The 27314-nt window shown below is 41.2% G+C and overlaps 1 protein-coding gene across 4 annotated transcripts in view; it reads right to left on the bottom strand.

Moving 5' to 3' along the window:
- Nucleotides 1–27314, bottom strand: part of PLCL2 (phospholipase C like 2) — a 233764-nt gene that overhangs the window by 27225 nt on the left and 179225 nt on the right. For all 4 annotated transcript variants that reach the window (XM_087917668.1, XM_026708206.2, XM_087917670.1 and 1 more), the window contains exon 4: nucleotides 25968–26171. In XM_087917668.1, coding sequence (XP_087773794.1) covers nucleotides 25968–26171 — 204 coding nt within the window. The remainder of the gene's footprint in view (nucleotides 1–25967; nucleotides 26172–27314) is intronic.

The raw sequence follows: 27314 nt of genomic DNA, 5'->3' as shown, positions 1-27314 counted from the left end.
GAGATTTGGGATTCTATAGCACTTATAGATATACAGGTCAATAGTATTTAAATATAAATAGAGGAATTTGATATATTAAGATCTACAAATCCAGATATATGATTTAGAAATTAGCTGTAAAACTGTTCTGCAGAATATATGTATATATATATACTGACAAGAGAGATTAATCCTGTAACATATCATATTAATTAGCTTAGTGGCCATTTATAGTTGATACTTCTCAATAGTGAATGTTAATTTGGGACAACATATTCAATATAGTACAAAAACAAATTTTACAAGAAATGACCTCTGTCACTAATACAATGTTTAAAACTGGAAAGAAGACCTCTTCAATACAAACAATTTCAATGCCATCAACCTCAGTGATGGCACAAAAGACAATTGAAGAAACTCTATCTGGAGAAAAACAACCTACCATCACGAATGCCAATATTCAATTGACCCTTCTTACTTTACAAGAGTCCATGCTGAAGCTTCAGGAAGTACTGGTAAAAAATCATATCGAATCAAGAGCTGACACAAATGAACTAAAAGAAGAGATGGGAAACTTAAAGGCAGAAATGAATCTAGACATCCTAAAGTTGGATCAAAAAATTGAAACAATATAGCAAGCACTAGAAAGGAATGAATTAACAATCAAGGAGGTTGAGAAAAGAACGGAACAAAGGGAAAAGAAGCTGGAAATGGTTGGTCAGCAATTAAGAAATGTGAGTAAAGAAATGGACGACTCCTTCATATATTTGGAAATGGACAAGGCTGCAGCATATCTGAGATTCCAAAATATAATGGAAACTAAAGAAGAGGACTTAGAACAAGTGATGGCAGGAATATTAGCAGACCTATTGGAAAAAGATAAGGATGATATTTTGAAAGAGTTAGACGAAGTATACAGAGTGAGCACAAATTACGCAAGATGACATAAACATCCAAAAGGGGTCCACGTGAGATTTGCCAGAAGGAAAGTTCGAGATATTATATACAAAATTTCTAGAGAAGAAACAATTACATACAAAGGAAAAGAAATCTTGGTGCTTAAACAAATCCGAAGAAGAGTGAGAGAGCAGAAGTGAGATTATAAATTCTTGGCGAACCAATTAAACCAAAAAGGTATCATATTTAGATGGCTAATCTCAGAGGGAATGCTAATCACTTGGGAAGAAAGAAAAATTAAAGTAGACTCCATGGAAAAAGCCCAAGAATTCTACGAACGATTGATAGGCCATGAAGAATCTTGTAGTAGAGACGAGTTAGAAATGAATTCGCAAGATGACCAAGACTACAAAAAAAATAGAGATGGGAATTGTAGGAATTTGAAAAATAAACATCAAGAGAGAGAAGAACCGAAGACGCACAATCAGCCACAAAAAGAGACAGGAGTAACTACAAGACAAAGAGCAAGAGTCAATTAGGTGATTGATGAAGAAAAGAAAATACTATCAATTAATATAAATGGCCTAAACTCTAGGATAAAAAGGAAAAGAATATTAATCAAATTAATTAAACAAAATGCAGATATGATATGTTTACAGGAAACTCATGTAGAATGCCCCAAGCTAGGGAATTTGTATACATCGCCAACAGATTTTAGGAAAAAGAAAGGGATAGCAGTATATGTGAAAGACGATATGAAAGCAGAGCCAATTTGGATAGACCCCCCCCCCCAATGGAAGAATTCTGGTGTTACAAATTTGGATTAAATCAATTCCAATTCTACTAGTAGTAATCTATGCCCCTAACGATAACCAAAAGGAATTTTTTAAACACATGGAAAATTAGTGGAATTAGATAAAAGGAATATTTGCATCTTGGGGGATTTCAATGCTATTGTGGACCACCAGAAAGATCATAGTAGTGAGGGGAAAAGAAAAAAAAGAGAACTACCAAAAACCTGTGAAGAAATGATGATTGAATTAAATTTGATAGACACGTGGAAGTAAATTAAACCCCCAGAAAAAGCAATTTACATTTTACTCCAACCCTCACCAATCATGGACACGAATCGATATGGTGTGGATGAATGGTGAATTAGTAAATGAATTAAAAGAGATTGAAATTTTACAAAACGAATGCACAGATCACAACCCGATTCAGACAGTGTGGAAAGGTAGGAAGAAACCAAGGAAAAGGTGGACCTTAAATACACAGCTAATTAAAGAGAAAGAATTTATGAATTGACAAGGAATTGGATTATTTTTTAAAAGAAAATAATAATGAGGCAACTATGAAACAGAATATTTTGGATACAATGAAGGCAATAATAAGTGGCACAATGATATCATACACTGTTAAAAGAAATAAAGAAAAATATGCCCAACAAAATAAATTAGAACAAAGAATCAAAGAATTAGAAATTCAGCTGCAGAACACCCCAAAAGATTGTAAATTGAAAAAAACAGATGATAATAACTAAACATAAATTAAATTTAATCAAACAAGAAGGAATGGTTTCAAAGTTGAATATAGCCAGACAGGTATTTTTGAACAGGCCAATAAACCAGGAAGGTGGTTGGCCTACAAACTAAAAAGAAAAACAAAAAGATTGATCTACCATAGAGCAGAATGGGATGCCCAACAGAAAAAAGAAATTTGCATGTAAATTTTTTGAAGATCTTTATAAAAAGGAGGTAAAGGAGAATATGATAAGAAACTATTTGGATATTGCTAAAGATAAAATAATCAAGGAGGAGATGAAGGAAATGTTAATTAGAGATATTACGTGGCCCAAGTTAAAAGCAGCAATAGAAAACCAAAAAGAACAATAAAACCCCAGGACCCAGACCCAGGATACCAGAACTTTATAAGAAAATAGGAGAACAAATAGGACCTCTCATGGTGGAAGCATATAATGAAGTCCTATTAACGCAACAGAATGCCAGATTCATGGAAGGAGACACTGATATCGTTAATTCCGAAAGAAAGATTCAGATTTCGACATATACAAAATTATAGACCAATTTCCCTGTTAAATACAATTATAAAATATTTACCACAATTATAGCAAATAGATTGAAAAAATATTGAATGAATCATATACATAAAGATCAGGAGTTTCTTCCCAGACAAATTAGGAACAATTTAAGAATAGTATTAAATGACTTTGAAGAGCTACTGGAGAGGAAAAATAGCCTATGTAGGGGGCTATGACAATCAGTGTAGTGTTCTGGTATCAAATTTACAATATGAATTTGGACAAATTTGAAAGCATGGTATTACAATTTGATGATTCACAAAGGCGATTATAATTAATGGAGTACATGTGTAATAAGATAGAGAAGGAGTCGACGGGTCCATTATCTCTGCTCTTCATATCTTTAGAGCGTGCACAGTTAGACAGCGGAGGTCTAAGTTAAAAGAATAGCTCCAATCATTGCAGATGGTGGTGCAATAGGGCCAATTGGGGTTAGACTGTTGGTTAGTCGTTTGGAGTTGCGACTAAAATTATGGGGACAAAATTGGATTAAAGTTTATGGAAAAACAATTCTAAAACTGGAGGATATTAGGATTGATGGAAATTGATACTATGAAACAGAATATTTTGGATACAATGAAGGCAATAATAAGTGGCACAATGATATCATACACTGTTAAAAGAAATAAAAAGAAAATATGCCCAACAAAATAAGTTAGAACAAAGAATCAAAGAATTAGAAATTCAGCTGCAGAACACCCCAAAAGATTGTAAATTGAAAAAAACAGATGATAATAACTAAACATAAATTAAATTTAATCAAACAAGAAGAATGGTTTCAAAGTTGAATATAGCCAGACAGGTATTTTCCCAGAACAGGCCAATAAACCAGGAAGGTGGTTGGCCTCACAAACTAAAAAGAAAAACAAAAAGATTGATCTACCATAGGCGACGAAATGGGGATGCCCAACAGAAAAAAGAAATTGCATGTAAATTTTTGAAGATCTTTATAAAAAGAGGTAAAGGAGAATATGATAAGAAGCAATGGATATTGCTAAAGATAAAATAATCAAGGAGGAGATGAAGGAAATGTTAATTAGAGATATTACGTGGCCCAAGTTAAAAGCAGCAATAGAAAACCAAAAGAACAATAAAACCCCAGGACCCGACGGGATACCAGGGGAACTTTATAAGAAAATAGGAGAACAAATAGGACCTCTCATGGTGGAAGCATATAATGAAGTCCTATTAGCAGCAAGAATGCCAGATTCATGGAAGGAGACACTGATATCGTTAATTCCGAAAGAAGATTCAGATTTACGACATATACAAAATTATAGACCAATTTCCCTGTTAAATACTGATTATAAAATATTTACCACAATTATAGCAAATAGATTGAAAAAAATATTGAATGAATATATACATAAAGATCAAAACGGATTTCTTCCCAACAGACAAATTAGGAACAATTTAAGAATAGTATTAAATGTTTTGAAATACTACGAAGCCCACCTGGAAAAACAAATAGCCCTTGTAGAAGAAGGGCTATGACAATCTAAATTGGCAATTCCTAATCCAACAAATTTACAATATGAATTTAGGCACTAAATTTGAAAACATGGTGACTACAATTTATGATTCACAAAAGGCGATTATAATTAATGGAGAGTACATGTGCTCAATAAAAATAGAGAAAGGAGTCAGGCAGGGATGTCCATTATCTCCCCTGCTCTTCATATTATCTTTGGAAACATTGCTTACACGAATTAGACAGAACCCAGGAATAAAAGGTCTAAAAATTAAAAAAGAATATAAACTCCAATCATTTGCAGATGATATGGTATTTTTAATAGAGGAACCAATTGAAACAGGTCAAGAACTATTGAGTTAGATCAATTTGGGGAAGTTGCAGGACTTAAAATTAATAGGGGAAAAACAAAATTAAAGATTAAAAATTTAACAGAAAAACAAAAACTAAAACTGGAAAGGATAATGGGATTACAAATAGTAAAAAAAATTAAATACTTAGGAATTTGGTTACAGCAAATTATTTAAAATTGATCTTTTTCACCTTTATTAATTTTGGAAGCATTGTTTTACTCAAGAAATTACGTATATCTAGTATTAAAACATGAAGATTTTATTTCTCTTGCAAAACTCCACTTAAAGGATGCATCTGAAACAGATATTCTTCCTATATAAAAGAACAAATTTTGAAAAATTCATAAAATACTGGCATTTAAAGATATTCATCTCTTTTACAATAGTAGTACCTGTGTTGAGGTAATTCCCCGTTAGGAGAATGATCGCATACAGGGAGACGTATAGAGAGTAGTGTTGGAATAATACACACAGAGTGGGCGTTGGTTCTTACCTGATACGCCATTTCTCTTCGAGCTGCGAGGATCATCCAGAGAGTGGGAGGTGCTTCAGTCTGCGTCGTTGTAGGCTGAGCTTAATTACTGAGGAACGCTCCGCCCTCCACCACGTGGCTCCGTTGCAGCGTTCCCCAGTTTTTGCGACGAGAGAAAGAAATTCATACTCTCATCTTACTAGACTTAAGGTTCATTGGCGAAACAAGACCCCACCAGACGGGGAAAGAACAGGGTGGGGCTGGATGATCCTCGCAGCTCGAAGAGAAATGGCGTATCAGGTAAGAACCAACGCCCATTCTCCTTAGAGCTGCTCGGATCATCCAGAGAGTGGGACATACCAAAGCTTGGCTGTCCTACGGGAGGGACCCCATCTGGTTCATGAGCCTCTCCGTGTCCTGAGGACCTGCTATGGGACTCGTCTGCCCAACTAGGCCCCCGCCGAGGCATGTCAATGTGCCAAACCTGTAAGGTCTCCTTAAGGGAGACAGGTAGGCCCGGAGTGATGACCTGGCAAATGCCAATGACTGGGCCCTTGGAGGCCCAAACCGCCAAAGAAGCCTCACCTTGGTGAGATGAGCTGTAACTCCGATGTTCCTGGTGGAGCCTGTGACAAGAAGATCTAGCGACGGAGAATGAAAGAGAGCTGACTTGGGACTTGTACTGCCCCCACGTGCGGAAGGAATTCCGAGTGGTATAGTAGAGTTCAGGTAGTTAATGACCGACTGGAGGCGAAGATGGCATCACTAACCTGGTCAGAGAGATTCTTGCTTCCCAGGCAACTCCATTCAACCTGCCGGCGGCTAGGGGAGCCGCAGGGAATCTGGATGTAGAGGGCCCCTTGAGGAGGGGAGGTCCCATTCGGAGGATTTTCCAAGAGGAGTCACCAATAGGTTGCGGAGGACTGCAATCATGGGCACCTGCCCAGAAGAGGGCCACCGAAGCAGTTTGCTTTTTGTGGAGTAAACCTGGGAATGGCTGCGGACTAGGTTTAGTGGAGGGAATGCATGAGAGGCCCTGGGGCCAGGGTAACAGAGGCATTGTAGTTTTCAGCTCCTGGGAGGGGAGCCTGGAGAATCTTGGCGACGGCATTGAGAAGGATGCCAAAGGACCCCTATCGGTAGGCTGGAGGTCGTGGGGACCCTCTTGGAGGAAAAGAGCTCTACTGTGAGACAGAGAAGAATGCACACCACCCGGTAGCAGGGCGCTAGGCTTCTCCCATCAACTATATGGACTGTGGTCTGTTAACATGAGCCTGGTGATAATGCTGCCCGAGAGGGTAAGGACAAGAGCGCCCATTGCCCGTAGAGGGAGCTATGGAGGGCCAGAACGGTGGTGTGAGTTTCAACTAGTCTGACCTACATGCCCGGTCTTTCTCCGACCGTTTGCCCTGAACTGGAGCGAGGGGGAGAGGCGCCCCCTCTGGCCAGGCTGTAATCTGAGGGAGTGTGAGCTGTTGGGGCTCCTAAGGGCAGACCCTCATTGATGATGAGGTTGGTCCGCTCGAGGAGAGAGCGAGAGGACCCCTGGTAGGACCTGGAACAGGAATTTCGAATGACTTCTGTCGGCCTAGAAATGGGAGCAGTAGCCCTGTGGGGTCTGATGCATAAGCGGGCCCAGGAACAAGGGAAATGCCGGGAACCACCTCGGCCAATAGTTTAGGCCCTTCTAATAGAGTTACTCCTTTTGGGGCACCGAAAGCGTGGACCGAAGTCCGGATGTAAAGGGGACTTCTGAGGGAAAGGGGGAGACCTCTCCTTTAACTGGAGGCTGGCTTACGGACCCTAAGGGTTATGCAATTAGATGGCGACCGATGGCCCTTGTCGGTTTGCGAGGAGGTGGTCATAGAGGTGGCGGAGTAGCTCTGATGTCCCTTTGTTTGGCGTCTGGGGGCGGGACAGGATGAGGCGTCATCCAGGTGGCAGTGGAAATGCCCGGAGGGCGTTCTGAGGAGAGCTGCTAGGGGGCGAGGACCTTGGAAGGTTCTTGGGCAGGTAACAACCCAAGGGGGCACCTTTTGGGCCAGGGGATTGTAACTGGAGTGGGATGTCTGGTATGTAGGAGAGAGTCAGTTCCCTCGTCTGGAGCCCAGTAGAGGGACTGTGAGGATAGCATCTGAAGACTGCGGTGCCAGAGGGCGGGGGGGAGGCGGGACCTGTGTTGGGTGTCGGAGGGGCCTTCCACCTGATCCCCTGAGTGGAGTCCAGTGAGGAGCCACCCCGGTTCCTGCTGCCCGGGTCCGGCGGATTCTGGAGAAGGAATGGCTGAAAAGGAGGTACCTGGGGCGGGGAGAGAGACTGGAAGAAGGTTGAGGCACTTTCCGAAATGGCTGAGGGGTTGTGGCTCTGATCTCAGAGGGGAGGACTTTTTCTCTGCTTCAGCTCTCAGCTGGCAGAGATTCCGAGCTGTGCCGGAGAGTATGTCCCCCTCGGTGGGGCAGGGACCAATCTAACTCTGTAACCAGGGAGGTTAGGGTCCTAGAGGAACACTTAACCCTAATGCCGTGGTGCGTGAGTACAGCGATGTCCTGATGAGCCCTTGGAATAGAGGCGGGGCATGCCGATTGGTTGGCGAAGCCACCCGGGTTGGAGGCCTGGAGGAAAGGAGACGGCCAAAGCCGATCTGGTGGCCCAAGAGGGCTTTGGGAGCCCGGCCTAAGGTTGAGTTCGGCTCTCTTGTCCCTGGGTTTCCGAGCCTCCGGAGAATCATTAGCGGAGGAGGAGGATGCGGAGCCAACAGAGGGCTCATCAACTTTGAGGGATTAAATCGGTGAAAAGTCTGAGTCGAGGTTGAGGTGAAAGACCTGATGCCCGGGCGAGGTGAGGAGGGCCCCTGTGGAGATCAGCTGCCTTGATCCCGGATCAGATGAAATAGGCGGGGCCAGAATAACATTAGCTTCCGCCCTGGGCTGCCTGAAAAGCAGCATCCCCTGGGCTCCCCGTCAAGGAGGGGAGGACAGAGGAGAGTGGAAGGCCCAGGCCAGAGATAGGCTTGGCCTTAAGGCAAAGCAGGATAAAGTATCTGCGGCTTAAGCAAGCCCCCAAAGGAGGGATGGTAAGGGACCTTTCCCTTTAACTGGGGGTCCTTATCCTGAGCATCACCCCCTCCATGGGCTCCGTCCCTGATAGGGGTTCGCTGAAATGAGTTGACCCCAAGCAGTTTCTCCTCCTCCCTGTGGGAGAGGGCTGTCCCTCTGAGAAGGTACCTGACCATGGTAGGAGCCGACCTAGGCCAGGGGCCTGATTGATAGATACTCATGATCGGAGACCTCAGGAAGAATCCGGTCTGGACACCTGTTTGAGACCTCTCGCAGTCTTCTGGCAGGAAGTCAGCTCCATCCATGACCTGGTTTGTTCTGAAATCCCGACTGGCAGCCTCCTCCTGCTGTCCGTCTGGTCATGACTGACTGTGGTCCTGGCGCCCCTGGGAGTGAACTGCGCCTGGAAGGAAAGAATCTGGAGAGGGGGTGAGTAGGGATGGGAGGAGTGGAGGGTGGCAGGGCTGGGGTCACCTGGAGGGACCCGCTGGATAACCCGTCAAGTTCACTTCTCCAGTGACTATGACACCTCAAAGGCGTCTCTGTTACGGCACCCAATACTCCCAGATGGACTCCCATCCCAGATCAACCAGGTCTAGGCCCGTTTGGCTTCCGATATCAGGAAAGATCGGGTGAGTTCAGGCATAATAAACTGGAAGGGACCTTGTAGGTCATCTAGTCCAACCCCAGCTCAACAGGAGGTCTATTCCAATCAGTTAGCCTTTACCTGGGATTGAGCAGCAACCTCTGATTGGGAGGCGGTGCTCCATCTCTGGGCCACCTGAGAAGGGGCCTAGTGGGAAACAGGTTGGGAGGGACCTGGGAGGTCATCTGGTCCAACTCCCTGGTGGCAGGGGAGACTATACCATTATTATTGAGTTTCCTTAGCCTGGCTGCGCAATGGTAAGACTTAGATTTGGCCTTCAGAGAAGGGCCATTAGAAGGAGTATCATCTGCCGCTACGAAGAATAATCATATGAGAGAATACCAGAGGCGGTTGGCTAAGCGCCTAGGGTTGAGCCCACAGGAGGCTGGGAACCCTTATCAGCTGGCCCGCGCCCCCTTTTGGAATTTAATGTACCGGAAGGCGGTGAATACAAATATCCATCATCATCATCATCATCATCATCATCATCATCATTAATATCTATATTAAATATCTTTATTCACTTATGGATATATACATATGAATAAGTCTTGTATACGTGATTATTGTCTCTCCTTCTATTTATTCCTTTATTTTTAATTTCAACTCTTTGAAACTGCTTGATGCTTAATCTGGATCCTGGACCAATAAGGCCTCTCCCTTTAACTGGAAAATCAACCCAAGTGTCTTTTATCCAATCAGTCAAATGAACGCCTGAGGCCGAACACACTGGGTTGGAAAGATAAGGCCTCCAGCAGCTGAACTCCCAGACAACAACCGGGAGGGAAGAAGGTGCTGCATTGCTTCGCCTGAGCGCGGCTGCGGATTGCCAACAGAAGTTTAGGAGGCGAGACTCTGTACAGGCTGATAAGGCCTGTGTGGAGAGCTGGAGAATACTCGCAGCAGAAGATGCGATGGCGCCCGACTGCGGCGGCGCCCAAGGAGCGGCCGCCTACTTGCTGGATGTCGAGAGCTGCTCAGGGCGGAATTGGGCCCCTCCGTGAGTTAGATGCTGAGAGGGACCACGAGGAAGGGTACGCCCCTTCCTGAGATGATCGGCGTTCGGGTGGGGAAAACCAGCAGCGCTGGAGCGCTTAAATTCAAGCACATGCTAACGAAGGCGGCGTGGAGATCGGCAGGCAGGAGATTCAAAGGGGTTAGCGCGGAGGCGCTTTGAACCACCCGCTATCTGTCTCCCCCTGGGGCGATGAACGTGCTCCCCTGAGTCTGAGAAGCAAACCTAATTGCGCAGAGGCTAGGAAAAAGAAAGAAGCGATCTTCCCACAATCTTGAAGGGTGAAGGAGCTGCACGAAAAAAAACAACAGCCCAGCCTTGACAAGGCTGGGCGGGATTCCAACGGAGGCAGCGAGCTAGCCTTCAGCATACATTGCAATTAACACACATGCAATTAAAGCGGTTAGGGGCAGCAGGCTCTGTGGCTTGAAGGGGCGCTGTAGCGATGGAAGATAAGGAAAAGGCGCCCTACCATGGGCGGCGCTTAAATGGCGACTGCCTGCGATGAGGACTTACAGGGCTCCTGAACAGCGGCCAAAATTCTCCCCAGGGCAATCCGAGGGCCCCAGGGGAGGGCAAGGAGGATAGCTATTAAGCTCTCATCAGCTAGCCATACCCTTGGGATTTGAACCCAGGCTATTTACATATTAGGCAGATGTATTAACCTCTAAGCCATGGGCTCTCCTTAGGCAATAAGGAGGAGGGGTGGCTAGAAGGTTAGCTAGCCTTCCCCTAGGCGCCCTGAGACTAGGAGACTTCCCAGGAGAATGGGAGTCGAAAAATTAAGATTAAATTTAAGTATTACCTATAGCTCTATTTCAAGCTATAGGTCTGATCAGATTAGCCCTGCCCATCTGGGATATGAACCCAGGTTACATGCTTATTAGGTGGATGCTTAACCTCTAATCCATAGAGAATATCCTCCTGCACAGGGCTAAGAAAAGAATAAAACAATACAACCTGATAAGAAGAAAGTTTTCTTGAGACGGCCAAGAGAAAACTGAAAACACTGCCTACTCTGCACGAGGCTGAGCAAAAAACTGGGGAACGCCGGCAACGGAGCCACGTGGTGGAGGGCAGAGCGTTCCTCAGTAATTAAGCTCAGCCTACAATGACGCAGACTGAAGCACCTCCCACTCTCTGGATGATCCGAGCAGCTCTAAGGAGAACACACAGATACACTGTACAGTAAATGCAGGTTTTTACTTCCAGAAAGGTTTAAGCAAAGTCCAAAATAAGCAGTCCAAAGTCATTCACAAGTAAATCAGTCAGTTTTCATCCAGGGATAATCTAAATATCAAATTCCAGTGTCAAAAACAGTTCAGTATCAGACTTACATTAAATCCAGTAATATCAATCAATTGGGAAAAATGGAGCAACAGCAATACTTTCCAACAGAAGGAAAACAGATACGGAGACACACTCTCTTCTGAGATTAAGACTAAACAAACCAGGTTTCTGGCTCCATCTTATGGCCGTTTGAGAAACCACACTCAATTGCATGCTCTTGCATTCCCTTAAAGATATAGTACTAAAATGTCTATCCTGGTTTATATATTTCTAACCCAAATAGCTGTTAGGTGACTTATTATTCCTAACAACCTGTACATTTATTTGGCATCAAAATGTATGCTGTTCAAGTTCTGATATGTTAATAGCTACACCTAATGTTCAAAACTGATTTTCTTTCGTCTCAACATACTCTTAATGCAGTTTTGTTATATAAATTCATTTGCCTTAGAAAAAGGAACTGAATTCAACTAGCATTCCTTCTATCACAGGCTTATGTAGGGGAGGGTTTGCACGGTTCTATAGAACCGGTTAACATCACCGGTAGTTCTAAGAACCGGTAAAACCAACCCCTGCTTGGCTGCGCCCCTCTGCGCCGCTCCTACAGGCCAAAAACCAGTTTTTATTACTGCGCATGCGCGAAAATCCCTTCCACATTCTCCCGGCCTACCCCTCCTTTCGCTGCCCTGGTCCCCGAACCTATCCGCCGCTCCAAAGTAAAAAAAAACGGTATTTTTTAAAAACATTTTTTTTTACTGCGCATCCACAAAAATCTTTTCCACATTCTTCCCCGCCCGCCCCATCCGCTGCTCTAAAGTAAAAAAAACCCTTTTTTAAAAAAAAAAAACCGGTTTTTACCATGCACACAGAAAAATCCCTTTCTCATTCTCCCCCACCCTCCCTTCCCCGCCCCTACTTATAGCGCATATGCGCTAATTGCCAAAATTTACCCACACGGTGCCATTGCTCACAGCAGCAGCAGCAGCCAAGCCAGCCAGCCGGCTAGCCAGCCAGCTGTCCGTCCCTGCCTGCCTCCTGCCGCCCTGCTGAGTGAGGGCAAGCCGCAAGCCCCGATCGCCGCCGCTAGCCATCGTCGCCCACCCGGACTGCATACCCCACTGCCGAAGAGCGCGGATCAGTAAGTATGATCTCAACCCAGTTGTCTACCTATTGCCACCAGTCCCAGTCACCCGCCCCATCTTCCCTCACCCCCGGCCCTCCATTGTTGCTGCCTTGCCTTCCCACCGATTGGTAGTGAGGAGGCAAAGCAGCAGCTCCTGCTGGCCCAGTTCCCTACCCCCTCTTGCCACCGCCAGCTGAATTCCAGGCCCGGTGCCACTGCCTCACCCGCCGCGGCCCAAGGGTTGCTGCCTTGCCTTCCCACCACCAATTGGTAGTGAGGAGGCAAAGGAGCACCTCCTGCCTGGCCCGTTCCCCTACCTCCTCCTGCCGCCACCACCAGCTGATTCCCAACTCTGGGCCGCTGCCTCGCCCGCCACAGCCCAAGGGTTGCTGCCTTGCCTTCCCACCAACAATTGGTAGTGAGGAGGCAAAGCAGCAAGTCCTGCTGGGCCGGTCCCCTACCTCCTCCTGCCATCGTCGCCAGCCTGGTCGAGAGCTGACTCCTGGGCCGGCTGTCCTCGCCCGCAGCAAGCTAGAAAACTGAGGACGACCCCGGCATAGTTGGCTAGCCAACTTGCCTGTTTCCTTTTGATAAGTTGCTTTTTTATACTTATGTATTTATTTATTTTTTACTATCTGTTTTTGTTTTTATTAATCATAAAAACAAAACAGATACTAAAGAAATAAACACACATATAAAAATTATTTTACTATTCATCTTGATGTTTCTTTAAGCAAAGAAACATCAAGATGAATAGTAAAATAATTTTTATTTATGCGTTTATTTATTACTTTAGTATCTGTTTTGTTTTTATGATTAATAAAAACAAAAACAGATAGTAAAAAATATATATAAATACATAAATAAAGAAAAGCAATTTACCAAATGGGAGACAGGCAACTTCTTGTTACATTGATGTTGCTGTATACAACGTATAACATCAATGTAACAAGAAGTTGCCTGTCTCCCTTTTGGCAAGTTGCTTTTCTTTATTTCCTTTCCAATTTGCATTAATCCTTATATCATGTTAAATAACTGGCTATTAAGCGAGCACCTGGTCATTAAGTGAGGACCACTTAAATTTGGGTTGCCAGCCACATGGCCATGCCCACTCTAGTCACATGACCACATAGCCACGCCCAATCAGCAAGCCACTCCCACCCCAGTCACATGACCAAGCCACAGCCACAATTTAGACCACGCCCACAGTACTGGTTGAATCCCACCCCTGGGCTTATGTAAAACAAATTTGATTGTAAGATATTCATTTTAATTTTGCCTTGATTTTAATTTTAAATATAAAAAATAAAAACTGCCAGTTAATTTTTTTTTATTTCTGCAAGTCACCTTGAAAATTGTACAGATAGAAAAAATGTTCAACCAATAATAATAAAATATAATTGAAAACAAACAAAAAGCTTTCAGGGTTATTAGCTTCCTTCTTGAGTCTTATTTAAGTCATTTACAATCCACTCTTTAAGATTGGCTTAACTGAAGAATGTTTTGAAGAATTTGGGGGGGAAAGAAAAAACTTTATTTTTACACTCTACTGAATTCTTTCTGATTCCAATCCTAATTCAAACCAATCTTGATTTGGATTGTTTTCCATTTCAATTCATTTCTTCATTGTCTCCATCTTTTTCTGTTACAATTGCCTTATATACTACATATGCAAGGGTGGTTTAAGGACAAGATTGGGGAAGCTAGAGATCAGTCTGTGATTTATTTTTCCAGGAAAAATAAATTATTGGGACAGACAGAGGATCACAAATCTAGTTAATTAAGAATATTACATAGTGATACAGATATGTATCGTGATATCTATTGATATTAATATGGCCAGATACAATATGACCAACTTTCTGGCTAAATGTTATAAAAATTATTTGTAATGGAAAATTCAAATACCAAAAACTAAAGCATTACTTGTAGTATCAACTTTACTTCCAAGATGACTCTGGATGGATAAAGCCTGAAGTTTTGCTTAGACTCATTTTTGGGGTGGGGGTGGGGGGAGATAAACAAGTATGATGGGGAACATGTTGTAAAACTGACTGTACTATTGGAGCAGCCTGGCAAACAGATATTTTGTTCACACCAATTACAGCATCCATTTTGAAGGCATATTCTTGTCATCCAGTGAATGTCCATCCATCCACCAACTCATGGCAGCCATTTTATGACAGAATTCATGAAACATGCTAAAATTCCAAAGTTGTTTAATGATTAAAAATAGTTGTCTGTCTCCAGGATATTTATCTACCATTTGGAATAGATTAAGCTTTTTGAGATGGACTGGTACATAGATCATGTAAATCAAGAGGAAATTAGCATAATTTCAAATAATGCTTTTTTCTGTTCTTGGTTAGTATGCCAAACTTATTCTAATCTTTGGTGGCTTTACACATTCTTCTAAATTATGTTTCAAATATTCTTAATTGCTGTAGAGACATGTTGTTAAAATTTAGCATACTACGTTAATGTACTACAATATACATATTATGTAATCATGTTGATAAATAAAAGGTAAAATGTTTTTTAAACATTATTTAATTGAAAAAGTATAAAAAGAATCTATGAACCAACACATAGATATTATAAAAAATGTGATTTGCAAAAACACAAAGGTGGAAATGGAAATTATAGTAAATTATATTTTTGGCTTCTGATCGCATGCCTTATTCCTCTTTTTATATTTTATATAACATCCCCAAAATGTGATGAATATATCCTTATGCATGTTTATAATAGCAGTCACTTATTCATTTTCTCCCAAAAAATCATTTTATTTTTATAACATCCTAACGTAGCAATATGTTCTGGGATTGGTAAAGGACAGGCCCTCCTTTCCCCGTACTAAAATATGAATTTTTGTACAGTGCAGAAGAAAAAAGAAACTTGAAATAAAACAAAAATCAATAGTAACCTCATTACAAGACAGCTCTGATTAGGCCCAGACTGTCCAAGACAATTCATAATGAAGCGGAATCAATATTATTTGCTTTAAGAGCTGTTCAAAATTGCCAAAATAAGGAAATATTTTTCGCTGTTACTTATACAGTACTAATTGTGATTATACTATTTTGTCAAAGATTAAAACAGTGAATCTATTGTAATTTCCAATTAATCTAAAAAAGTGTACCATTAAAAAAGCACATATCACATCATGTCTTGAAAATGCTAATATAGTAAACCAGAACTTCAGAATTTGTACTATAAAGTACTATAAATAATAAATAAATAATGTGGGGAATAAAATTTAAAATAAGAATAAATGATAAGCTATAAGGTAATTAAACTACATTTTCAGATAAATTATTGGCTTTTAAGAAAAGATTAGGAATATTTACTGTTTGAATATTAAAGTTGACTTTCTGTTTCAAGCAACTTTTGGTTCTTTTAAAAATTATTTTTGTTTAAAGCAGATTTAGTCTGGACAGCTGTTTAAATCTTATTCAAACTTAGAACTATCCTCAATCTTTCAAACAGAAGACTGTTTTCTATAAAGGAGGGACTAATGGTCATTCCTAGAATACATAGAACTCAAAAATGCACTGTTTCTTGTACTCTCAATTCTATGGTAATGGAGATAATTACTACTTGGAGTGAACACTACAATCCTGCAGCATCAAAGTAAAAATTATTCAAACCATTAAAACATACAACTTTAATGTAATTTTTAATGAAGCTGCATCTTTTTTTTTTTCAGGCCTAGTCACAAGCCTTTAAAAACTGTATGCAGTAAATAGCAGAAATGTATAGAACTCATATCAGAACGAAAGTACTTCTTTGAAGCTATACACAGTTCAAATGAAAAATAAAAGCAGTTTTTACATTTTGTTGCCACTTTCCAAGTGCTACAGCAAAAAATAAAATACAAAAAATTTAAAAAACAAGTCAGCTATGCTGCATAATTCGAACTATTTTTCTTATAAAATTTCTACTAAAAACATAACACAATATTTTCACAATTTCTAAAAGTACATTTAAATTATAATAGTAATTTTTTTAATGAAAGTTAATGCATTTTCAAGATAATGTTACTATAGATTACAAGGATATAAACAGCATAACTATGTTACTCTACTGGCAGTCCTTGATTTATGACCACAATTGGAACTGGAACTTTTATTATATGTCACTGCGGCAATAAATCATAATAAATTTATGATAATTTTTATAGCAATCATTAAGCAAATCACACAAATGTTAAACAAATTGCAGAATCAAAGCAAATTCAGCTTTCCCATGGGTATTTTTTGATGGAAATTAGCAAAAAAGGTCACAAACCCCAATCATTTGGACCATAGACACTCCAACTCATTGTAAGTGTGAGCAAATTAATTAAATATGGCCAATACATTTTACTTATAAACAAATAAGTAAATAAATAAAACGAACAAATGAATGAATAAGTTGCAAAGTGTACAAGTTGCAATCACAATCACAGATGTGATACAAGTCATAAGTATGAATACAGGTTGTAAGTCACTTTTTCTGAAATGTTGTAACTTTGAATTGTTGTTAAACATTTTCAATTCAAGGACTATTTGTAGTTTAATTTATGTCCCACTTTCTTATCTAAAAATCCTTCGAGATAACATGATCAATAACCAAAATCAATCTGAACTTATTAGCAAAACCAAGCACAACATTGCATGCATCTTTTGAGTAAGATATAGTCTCAATTCCACATTGTTTATAAATGGGTTATCTACACTTGGTTGTTATTAGTTCATTCCAAAATTGTCATATATAAATCATATGCATTTTACAAGTATAAATCTTCATCCTTAAAGAATGTTTCCCCCCCTCTATACCAGGGGTTTGGACCTCAGGGATCACCAAACTCATAATTTTAAATCCCAGGGACCACTAACCAGTTCTGTGGGCATGGCCTAATTTGTGGGGGTGGCTTGGTGGTCATGTGACTGGCTGGGAATGGCTTGTATGTTAAGTATTATAAATATTTATATATTGATTTTTTTTAATAAAAGAAGAGCAACTTTTACCCAAAATCAGGAAAAGCAGGCAGGCAGATTGAGCTGCTTACAGCATCACGGATTCATTCAGAGATCTATCTATCTCCCATCGGCTAGCTCAGTGTGTCACATAAAATTTGCTAGCAAGCAAACTCACAAAATTAACTCACCACACACCATGTATGTAAATATTGAATTTTTTATAAAAAAAAAAAGACCAACTTTTACCCAAAATCAGACAAAGCAGGTAGGCAGATTGAGTTGCTCACAGATTCATTCAGAGATCTATCTTTCTGCCATCGGCTAGCTCAGTGTGTCACATTAAATTTGTTTGTCATGATCTGCACTGAATAATAGAAGCTTCATTCTGAAGGGAGGTTCGGCTGTGCTTAAAAGCAGAGCTGAAGATCTAAAGATTAGCTAGAAAGCAAGAAATCCAACCATTTCCTGCTTTCTAAATCTCCCGGCACAGCAGAACAGCTGATGGTCAGAAAAGGAAAAATAGCAATTTAGCAGGCAAGTTTGCCAAGTAAGGAGTGAATGGGAGGGGAGGGTTCCTGTGGGCCATGGGGGTGGCACAACCTTGTGTTTCTGTGCTGCCTGGATTAATTGCTTTTGGGGGGTACTCTGGAGGTAAGATTTCTCTGTGGCCCCCCAAAATTTTCTTGCGGCCCACCAGTGGGCCATGACCCAATGATTGGCGACCGCTGCTCTATACCTTGTCTCTGTATCTACCTCATAGGATTGTAGTGGTAAGACAAACAGTAATGAACACTTCATATGCAAATTCTATATGAAGATAGGATAGCAATCTAACAAATAAATAAAATACCCCAATGTAAATCCAATTGTTTGTCATTCAATAATATATACCAAAAATTTGTAAGACAAATTCTATCCTGTTCATGTCCCTGTAGAAAAATTAATATAATGCAATGTAATTCCATACTATACAGAAATATTTTAATTAACTAAAATGTTCATTTGAAACTAGCACTAATAATCATAGCTTTCATTTACAATTCAGCATATATTTCCACATATATTATGGAATAATTGCCTCTAGTATTTTTTTTTTAAATTGTCACTGTTACCTAATTTTTATTTTATTATTGTTCACTTAAAAGTCTTAAAAGATTTCTGTAACTGAGTTTTCTACTTACTCCCCTTTTAAAGATGTGGTAAATCTGATGCTCATGTTATTCCTTGCAATCATTATTCATTTTCATTTTTACAGTGTGGTATTTTGATGAAAAATGTTTAATATTTCTTTGTGGCCCATATTACGCCACTGCTTCATGCACTACACTGGTTGCCAATTTGCTTTCAGGTGCAATTCAAAGTGTTGATTTAAAGCCTTGCATGGCATGGCTCAGACTACTTGAGGAACTGTCTCACCCTGATGGAATTGGTCTACCCTACCCACACTGGCAGAGGGGTCTACACCGGATCCCATTAATCATGAAATTTTGGCTCTCAGGATCTGGAGAAGAGTCTTCTCTGCCATGGCTCCAGCCTTCTGGAACATCTCATCACCTGAGATTGACTCCTATTCTCTTAAGTGCCTTAAGACCTGGCTCTGCCTGATGGTTTGGGACCCAACGGGGAAGCTTCATACTGGAAGTGGTTGACTAATTAAAACTTAATCAGTTCCCTCCTGGCCATCTTGTGGTTAATGATTTTATCTGTTGTGGGGTTTTTTTTTTTAAAAAAAAGATTGACGATTTTAACGTTTTCCAATGTTTTTATGTTCTAAGCTCCCAGAGTCACAAGACATGATGGGCAGAATTTTTTTTTCATAATTTATGGTTTAAGTTTCTATTCTCCCCAAAAAGCAAACATTCTAAGCAAAATACAGAATACATTTTGTTTGTATATTTTAGAATTTTAATTTGAAGTTCTACTATTAAGTTTATAGTGATGAATTCTGATAGTAATTCCTATATCTTTAGAGAAATAGGGCATCAGATCAAATGAGAAACACATCTTAAAGTTGCCAAGATTTACAATGTACTGAAATACAGTACAGAATCTGCCTTAGTTACACAGAGCCTACACATCTGAGAAGTTGGGGAGAAGATCCTTATGTTATTTTTAGTATTTATAATGTGTGAAGTGGTTAATGGTATTATGCTCTAGATTTTACTTTTCATAAGAAATGGCAGTTGTGTGTCACAAACCAAGAAGAAAGCAAAATTTGAGAAAATATAATTGGTGCTATTTCTTTGATTTGCTAAATAACAATTTTACTTAGACTCAACCACATTCACAACTAGATTTGACTTGCACTTAAGACCACATTTATTTCAGCATGATTTCAGTAAGTATGAAATGTTTACATAAAAAACCCCAACCATTTTAAAAATCTTTTTTTGTGGAATCATCTCTACCATATGAATGATTTTTGTATTTCTATTAATTTAGAATGTGTATCAATTTTAAAAGGTTTTTTAAACATGGAAGGGCATTGGCTTACCTGATACGCTCTTTCTCAGCATGTCGATGGAGAATCCACACTCAGGTTGACACGTCTTTTTGCCCAGAGACTGAGTCCTCAATCTTTTGCCATGCCTCTCCTTCAACTGCCAATGCCCCAGTTTCGACAAAGGCACAGCCATCTGATGGACTTCTTCACAGTGTTAGCTCTGCCCCTCCTGGACACTGGATCAGACAGTCGCCAGGGTAGGAGTGGATTCTCCATCAACATCCTGAGAAAGGGTGTATCAGGTAAGCCAAACACCCTTTCTCCAGCATGCCAATTGGAAAATCCACACTTGGGACATACCAAAGCTGGTTGTCCCTATGGGCAGGAAGCGGTCTGGCCCTATGTCCCCTATACATCTTTTGGGAGTACCCTCCTGATAAAGGCTGCTTCAGCCGAGACGAAGGTGTCCAATTTGTAGTGCCTTACGAAAGGAGATGGGAAGGACCATGTTGCTGCCCTGCAGATGTCCTCAATAGAGGCCTGCATTACCCACGCAGCTGTAGTAGCTGCACTTCTTGTAGAATGGGCGGTTACTCATCTGGGTACTGGGAGAGCTTGAGTCTCATAGGCCTTGGCTATGCAAATCCTTATCCAACGGCCTATGGTCAATGAGGTAATCTTAGTACCCATAGAAGATGGTTGAAATGACACAAACAGGGATTCTGTTCTATGAATTGAAGATATTATTTTGATGTATCTGTGGAGTGCCCTCCTCACTTCCAAGGTGTGCCACCACTGTTCCAGAGCATGGGACAGACAGAAATCCAGTAGCACTATCTCCTGGGCCCTATCGAATCATGAGTTTACCTTGGGGACGAAGGAGGGGTCCAACCGTAGAATCACTCTGTCTCTATGGAAAATATACAGGTCCTCTCTAATGGACAGGGTCACCAGTTCCGATATTTGCCTGGCCAAAGTGATGGCCATTAAGAAAGTGACCTTGAAAGTCAGGTATCACAGACTAATAGTCCGAAGTGGTTCAAAGGGTGCTGAGGTGAAGGCCTGTAGTACCTGAGACAGGTCCCAGGTGGGGTACCTAGGTACCACAGGTGGTTTTAAGTTAACTACACCTCTGATGAAAGTATGCACCACCAGGTGGTGGCAAGGGATTTCAAGTCCCGTAAGTTAGCATTGTGGACAAGACCGCCACTTGTCTGCAAATGGTGCTAGGGTATAACCCCTTGTCAAGACCTTCCTGTGTGAAGTCCAGGATCTGTGGAACAAATGCCACAATGGGGTCTAAGCCCTTCCTAACATGCCATTTACAAAACTCCTTCCACGTACAGTCGTAAACTCTATTAATGGAAGGTCTCCTGAAAACCTGGGTTGTCTGTATTACCTTCCTTGAGAAATTGTCCTTCCTCAGGATTCTCCTCTCAAGTGCCAGATGATCAGTCACTGAGGCTCCGGGTGGACCAAGACCCCTGGACTGAGGGAGATCCTGTCCTGAGGAATCCTCCAAGGACAGGATACTGATAGGCTGACCAGGTCTGCGTACCATGGCCGTCTGGGCCAATGGGAAGTGAGAAGCAGAATTTCTGCCTTTTCCAATAGAAGTTTCCTGATCACCCCTGGAATGAGGAGAAGAGGAGGGAAAGCATATAATAGGCCCCTGGGCCATGGACTGTGGAAGGCGTTGATGCCCTCTGCTCCGAATTTGCTGGGATGGCGAACAAGTCCAGAACAGGATGGCCAAATCTCTCAGACAGTTACCTTATTGCCCCTAAGATGTGCTCTGCCTTGATGGATACAGGTGAGCTTCTGCCAGTTGCTCCGCCTCACGCATGGGACCTGGAGTGGGTACCCCCTTGGCGGTTGATATGCACCTTGGCAGCTACATTGTCCATCAGGATTAGTATATGTCCTGATACAGCATTCTGAAGATGTTGTAGGGCAAGATGGACTGCTCGGAGCTCCAGCCAGTTTATGCTGTTCTTCAAACTTGTCTGAGACCATTATTCTTGTGCCAGTTGGGCTGGAGATGGGTGCCCCACCTGAAGAGGCTGGCATCCGTGGTCAAGGTCAGGCAGCTGGACTTCTTGAACAGGCTTCCCTTGGTTATTGCTGGGGAAGCCCACCATCTGAGGGACCTGAGAGTCTCTAATAGCACCCAAACTGGTGCTGGAGGTGCTGTCTCCTGACCTCTGGGATGGTAACAGAAACAATTGCAGGGTTCTGGAGTGCAGCCATGCCCAAGGAACTATAGCTATGGATGATACCATTTTTCCCAGGAGCTGTGAAAGCACCGCCAAGGGAACAGTTCGTTCCACTTAGATTTGATTCACCAAGGACTTGATGCTGTAGACCTCGCATAACCAGGTATCTATCATCGTGCCTAGATGTAACAGGCGAGTGGATGGCACCAGGTGACTCTTTGGGAAGTTCACAGAAAACCTGTAGTCCTGAAGGACGTGGATTGTTGTCTGCAAGTCCTTCTGTGCCTGATGGTAAGGACCACACTGAAAGAGAATGTCATATAGCTAGCTTCATTCACATTTACAGCTAGATTTGACTTGCACTTAAGACCACTGTGATAATCAGGGGCATGGCACGAAGGCAACACAGTCACATAAGTAAGAAGAGTCCCTTGAATAATTCCAGTTTTGTCCCCAATGTCCATGTTACCTTCGGCTGGAGAAAAAACTCTCTCAAGAACAGTCTAAGTCAGGGGTGGGCAAACTATGGTCCGCGGGCCACATCTGGCCCGTTGGTCTGTCCAATCCGGCCCGCCCCTGAAAAAAAATCGCTGGGTGTGGCGTATTGCCCTGCGCCGCGTGGCCCCCAAAGCTGCAAAACAGTGCGGAGCGCTCTCAGGGTAGAAAAGAAAAGAAGAACTTTGCAAAGGCCTCGGCTGGGAGTTAGAAATCACCTTCGAGTGCGACCTCTCCGAAGGTGAGTCCCTGCTGATCCCCCTTTTTTTTCCGGGGCTTCCAGGCTTAAACTTTGCAAGGGCAAAGTTTTCAGGTGGGAGCGTCTTCCCGCCGAGGAGCGGAAAGGGTTCTGCCCGGTGGGCGGGCGGGCTGCTTGGAGCCACCTAAAGCTAGGCTGCTGCTGGTGGAGCCTTGCCGGTGATTTTGCTTTTGTGGAAGCCGTTGGCTGTCAGTACCTTAGTCAGGATGCATGGTTCAGTCTTAATGTGTGTCTTGTCTGCCAGACGTTTGGTTCTAGTAATTAGTGTTTTAGCCATGGAGTTTATCTGTGCTGAGTGGTGGTGGGATTGGGCGTTGAGGTAGCCGTTAGTATGTGTTTTCTTCTGGTATATGTTGTGTCCTAGTGTGCCATCTGTTTTTTTGTAGATTAGTACATCTAGGAATGGTAGTTGTTTGTTTGTTTCTGTTTCCATGTTGAACTTGATTTGGGGTGTGTGCTGTTTAGGTGTGTTAGGAAATTGTTTAGGTTTTCTTTTCCATGGGGCCAAATCACAAATGTGTCATCAATGTATCTTAACCATAGTTTGGGTTTGTGGATGGCATTGGCCAGGGCTCTGGATTCGAATTCTTCCATGAACAGGTTTGCAATGACGGGTAACAGTGGTGATCCCATAGGGGCTCCTTCAATTTGTTTGTATCTTTGTCCTTTGTATATGAAATATGTGTTGGTTAAGCAGTGTTCTGTTAGTTCCATGCGGTGCTTTTGCTTCCACAAAAGCAAAATCACTGGCTTGATCCACAGAAACACACTGAGACATAATAGAGACCCAGAAGATGAACAGACCTATGGAACAGCTGTCCTGCCCTACATAAGAGCTACTACAGACAAAATTAGTAAGATACTGCACAGACATCACATTAAGACTGCCTTCAAAACAGACAGAAAAATAGCAGCCATCCTTAGAAACCCCAAAGATAAAATTGACCTGGAAAACCAAGGCATATACGAAGTCCCCTGTGCATCATGCCCGGCCACATACATTGGACAGACCAATAGAAGAATAAGTACCCGCCTGGATGAACACAAAAATGCAGTCAAAAAGCTGGAACACATTTCCTCACTAGTCCAACATATGGAAGCCACAGGCCATAGCATCAACTTCAATGGCACCAAAACCCTAGCCACTATAGAAAACCCCAGCCACAGAATCATCAGAGAAGCCATAGAGATTGAAAAAAGACCAGAAAGCATGAATAGAAGAGATGATTCTACCAGACTGTCAATCATTTGGAAGCCTGCACTCACAAACAAATCTCCACGCCACAAGCCAGGCAAACACCTGGGCACAGACAGATCCCCCCTGATACCTCCAGCTCAAACACACCCCAACCAGGCACCCAGATGAAACCTAGTTTCCTAACTAATGATAGCCGTCCATTTACCCGGAGCCAAGCTGCAGTAAAGGCCTCCAATAAAGTAACACAATGTTGCCAGCCAATCAAGAGACAAAAAGAGACAAAAAACAGACAGGAGATATTAGAAACACCAATCAAGCAGAACACAGCAAACTCCAAGACCAATAAAGACTGACCAAGACTCCCAACCATTCAGGGTAAAGAAAAAACCATTCTGGCACAGCAATAGGCTGCCCCAAATTTAAATCTGAAACCACTATAAAAGCCGCACTCACAGATGAACACTATACAGAAGCCTGATGATGGCAGATGAGATTCTGCCAAAACGTTGCTACAACTTTAAAAGCACAATTACAATGACGTGGGAAAATACCCGAACAAAGCTGAATGCCATACATACATACATACATACATACATACATACATACATACATACATACATACAATATTCTTATATATAATTTGCTGTATTTTATAATGGGCCCTTTATAATGGCCTTTTATAAAATTGGTTCGGCCCTCGAAAGCAGATCTGATTTTCCATGTGGCCCCCGACAGAAATTAATTGCCCACCCCTGGTCTAAGTGGAGGAAATTCAATCCAATACCAAAGTACATACAAACTGTAAATAAAAATCCACACAAACCATGCTGCAACAATTAACTTGACAGGGCAAGATAAGGAATTGCAGACTTGAAAGGCCAACAAAACACACACAGTTGGGAAGATGCCAGGAACACAGATAAGCCATGACAATAATAGATAACTCACAATTTGCTTCCAACAAGTTCCTGTGCGCAGCTTTCCTTTTTAAACATTGTGTTCCCAGCTGCAACTAATGAAGGGAATCAGGGCCCTTCCCTCCGCCATAAGCCATGCAACTCACATTGCTCCCTTCTCCATTCCTCCCTGCATGCCCTAGGATGAAGGGGTGGGCCTGGGTCTTCCTCTGAATTCCCTCTCTCTTGCTCTACCTTTCCCCTGGTCTGCCCAGCTGGACTGTGCCCTTCCCCAGTTTCTCTCACAGCCAACTGAGCCACACTTCCACTCCCTGTCAGCTGCTTGGTTTCCCTCTCTATATCAGATTCCGACTGGGGCATGACAACCACATTTATTTCAGCATGATTTCAGTAAGTATGAAATGTTTACATTAAACATTTTTACATTGTAAAAAACATTTTTGTGGAATCATCTCTACCATGTGAATGGAAAAGTTATTCTAATCTGCAAAAACGTTATTAGAAACAAAACTGAATTTTAGCTACAAATTTCAATACAGAATGTGATTTATAGTTCAGAACTCAGTGATAACATTAAATTCTAAAAACAAATTAATTTTCCATTTTTTATTGAACTACAAAGTTACACACAGTATTATATATACATGTAGCAAAATTACTAAATCAAATCAATAGCAAATGCTCAGGCAAGATATATGCAAGCATGTTTCCAATAATTTTTGCTTAATTACAATAAGTGGTTTGCATAAATCAGTTACCATACTAACTTCAAACTCCAAGACATGCTCAGCAAGAATCCAGATAACTATAAAGGGCAGCAAAGATAAATTTTTGTGTCTCTAGCCCAGATCTGGTAACTACAATTAATTTCCAGAAACAATTCCTCCATGTTTTTAATGGTAATTTTCCAAGCAGCAGATGGGTGTTGAGGAAGTATTGCAGAACACACACACACACACACACATGTGTGTGTGTGTGTGTGTGTGTGTGTGTTTGTTTGTGTGTTTGTTTGTTTGTGTGTGTGTGTGTGTGTGTGTATGTGTTTCAAACTGAGAAAAAATGGTAGATTACTTACTGTTTCATATGATGTGATAATTTTTTTTAAAACTTCTGGAACAATCCCTTGCAATTCCATTGTGGGATACTGATCACTGAGATTTATCACAACCAAGGTTGTATTATCGGATTTCACTAAGCGGCTAGACATTGCCAGAATACATTGTATAAGATTTGCTACAGGAGCAAGCCCACACAACTCTTTGAATGAAACTACTGCATTCTGTTTGGGAGAGAGAGAGAAAGAGAGAGAGAGAGAGAAAAGGTGAAGTGATGCTGTATTGGTCAATTAATAGATTTCAAACAGTTTATAATGTATAAGTTATAAGAGCTAAATTATTAAGTAATACATAGATAGGCCCTGGGAAAATAACTACTTTTCCTAAGCAAACAATGAGCTATGTGTATTTGCAGCATTTATAACAAATACTCGATATTGTAAATACATTTTAAAATATTGCTAAGGAACCAATTATTTTAACTTGCAATTGACAAGAACAGCTCGCTTTCTAAAGCAGAAAAATACTGAGGTATCCATATTATAATTCTACATTATGGTCTCCATTTCAAAACCTTCTATGTTGAAAGTTTGTCATGCATATTTGTCATACAATCTTCTTATCCTTGGAGGTTAAATAACTATGGATCATTTATTTAATTACTGAGGTTTTCTTAAAAAAAAATCAATAATTACTTATTTTGCTATAAAAAATATGAGAGATAAATGTTTTTATCTTTCCCATTTGTTGAATCTCAGCTCCATTTCAAACTCTGATTTCTAATTAAAGACAGTAGTGAAATAATGGATTGCTATTCCATTATATAAATGACTTTTTTTTAAAAAAAATATTGAAACTTAGTTGAGACAGCTAAATAAGCCTGTGTCTTACAACTGTGAAATTGCTCGACATAGGAAAATATTCTCTCCACAAGCAATTTTCCACCAAACATACATCTAAGTTCATCCAGGCATTTAATTAATGTATGTTTTTGCATAGGTGGATGGGTAGATGGGTAATTATGGCAAGAAAATGCATTGATACAAATGCCAGAAAAATGAAGAAAAGAAAATGATCCCCACAGTACTATTTAGATGTAACATTTTCCCCATTATAATGGAATCAGCTTATCTTCATCACTTCACTAAACATAACTGCTGATATATACATTGCAAATCATGGCTAAAAATAAACAACTGCCATTTAATAAAGAAGACTTTAAAGAAAAATAATTCATCATTTTAGCCTTGAAATTACTGTACTAAACAGACTCCTGACATAAGGAAATAGGTTCATTTACTTGATTGACAAAAGTTTACACAGTGTTTGGGTTCATCAGCTATTTTAATTGCCCGTGCCAGTTTTCT

Source organism: Pseudonaja textilis, chromosome Z, assembly GCF_049901715.1.
Source record: "Pseudonaja textilis isolate UNSWEBS1 chromosome Z, rPseTex1.2, whole genome shotgun sequence".
Classification (NCBI taxonomy): domain Eukaryota; kingdom Metazoa; phylum Chordata; class Lepidosauria; order Squamata; family Elapidae; genus Pseudonaja; species Pseudonaja textilis.
This window is presented reverse-complemented; position numbering and strand designations above follow the sequence as displayed.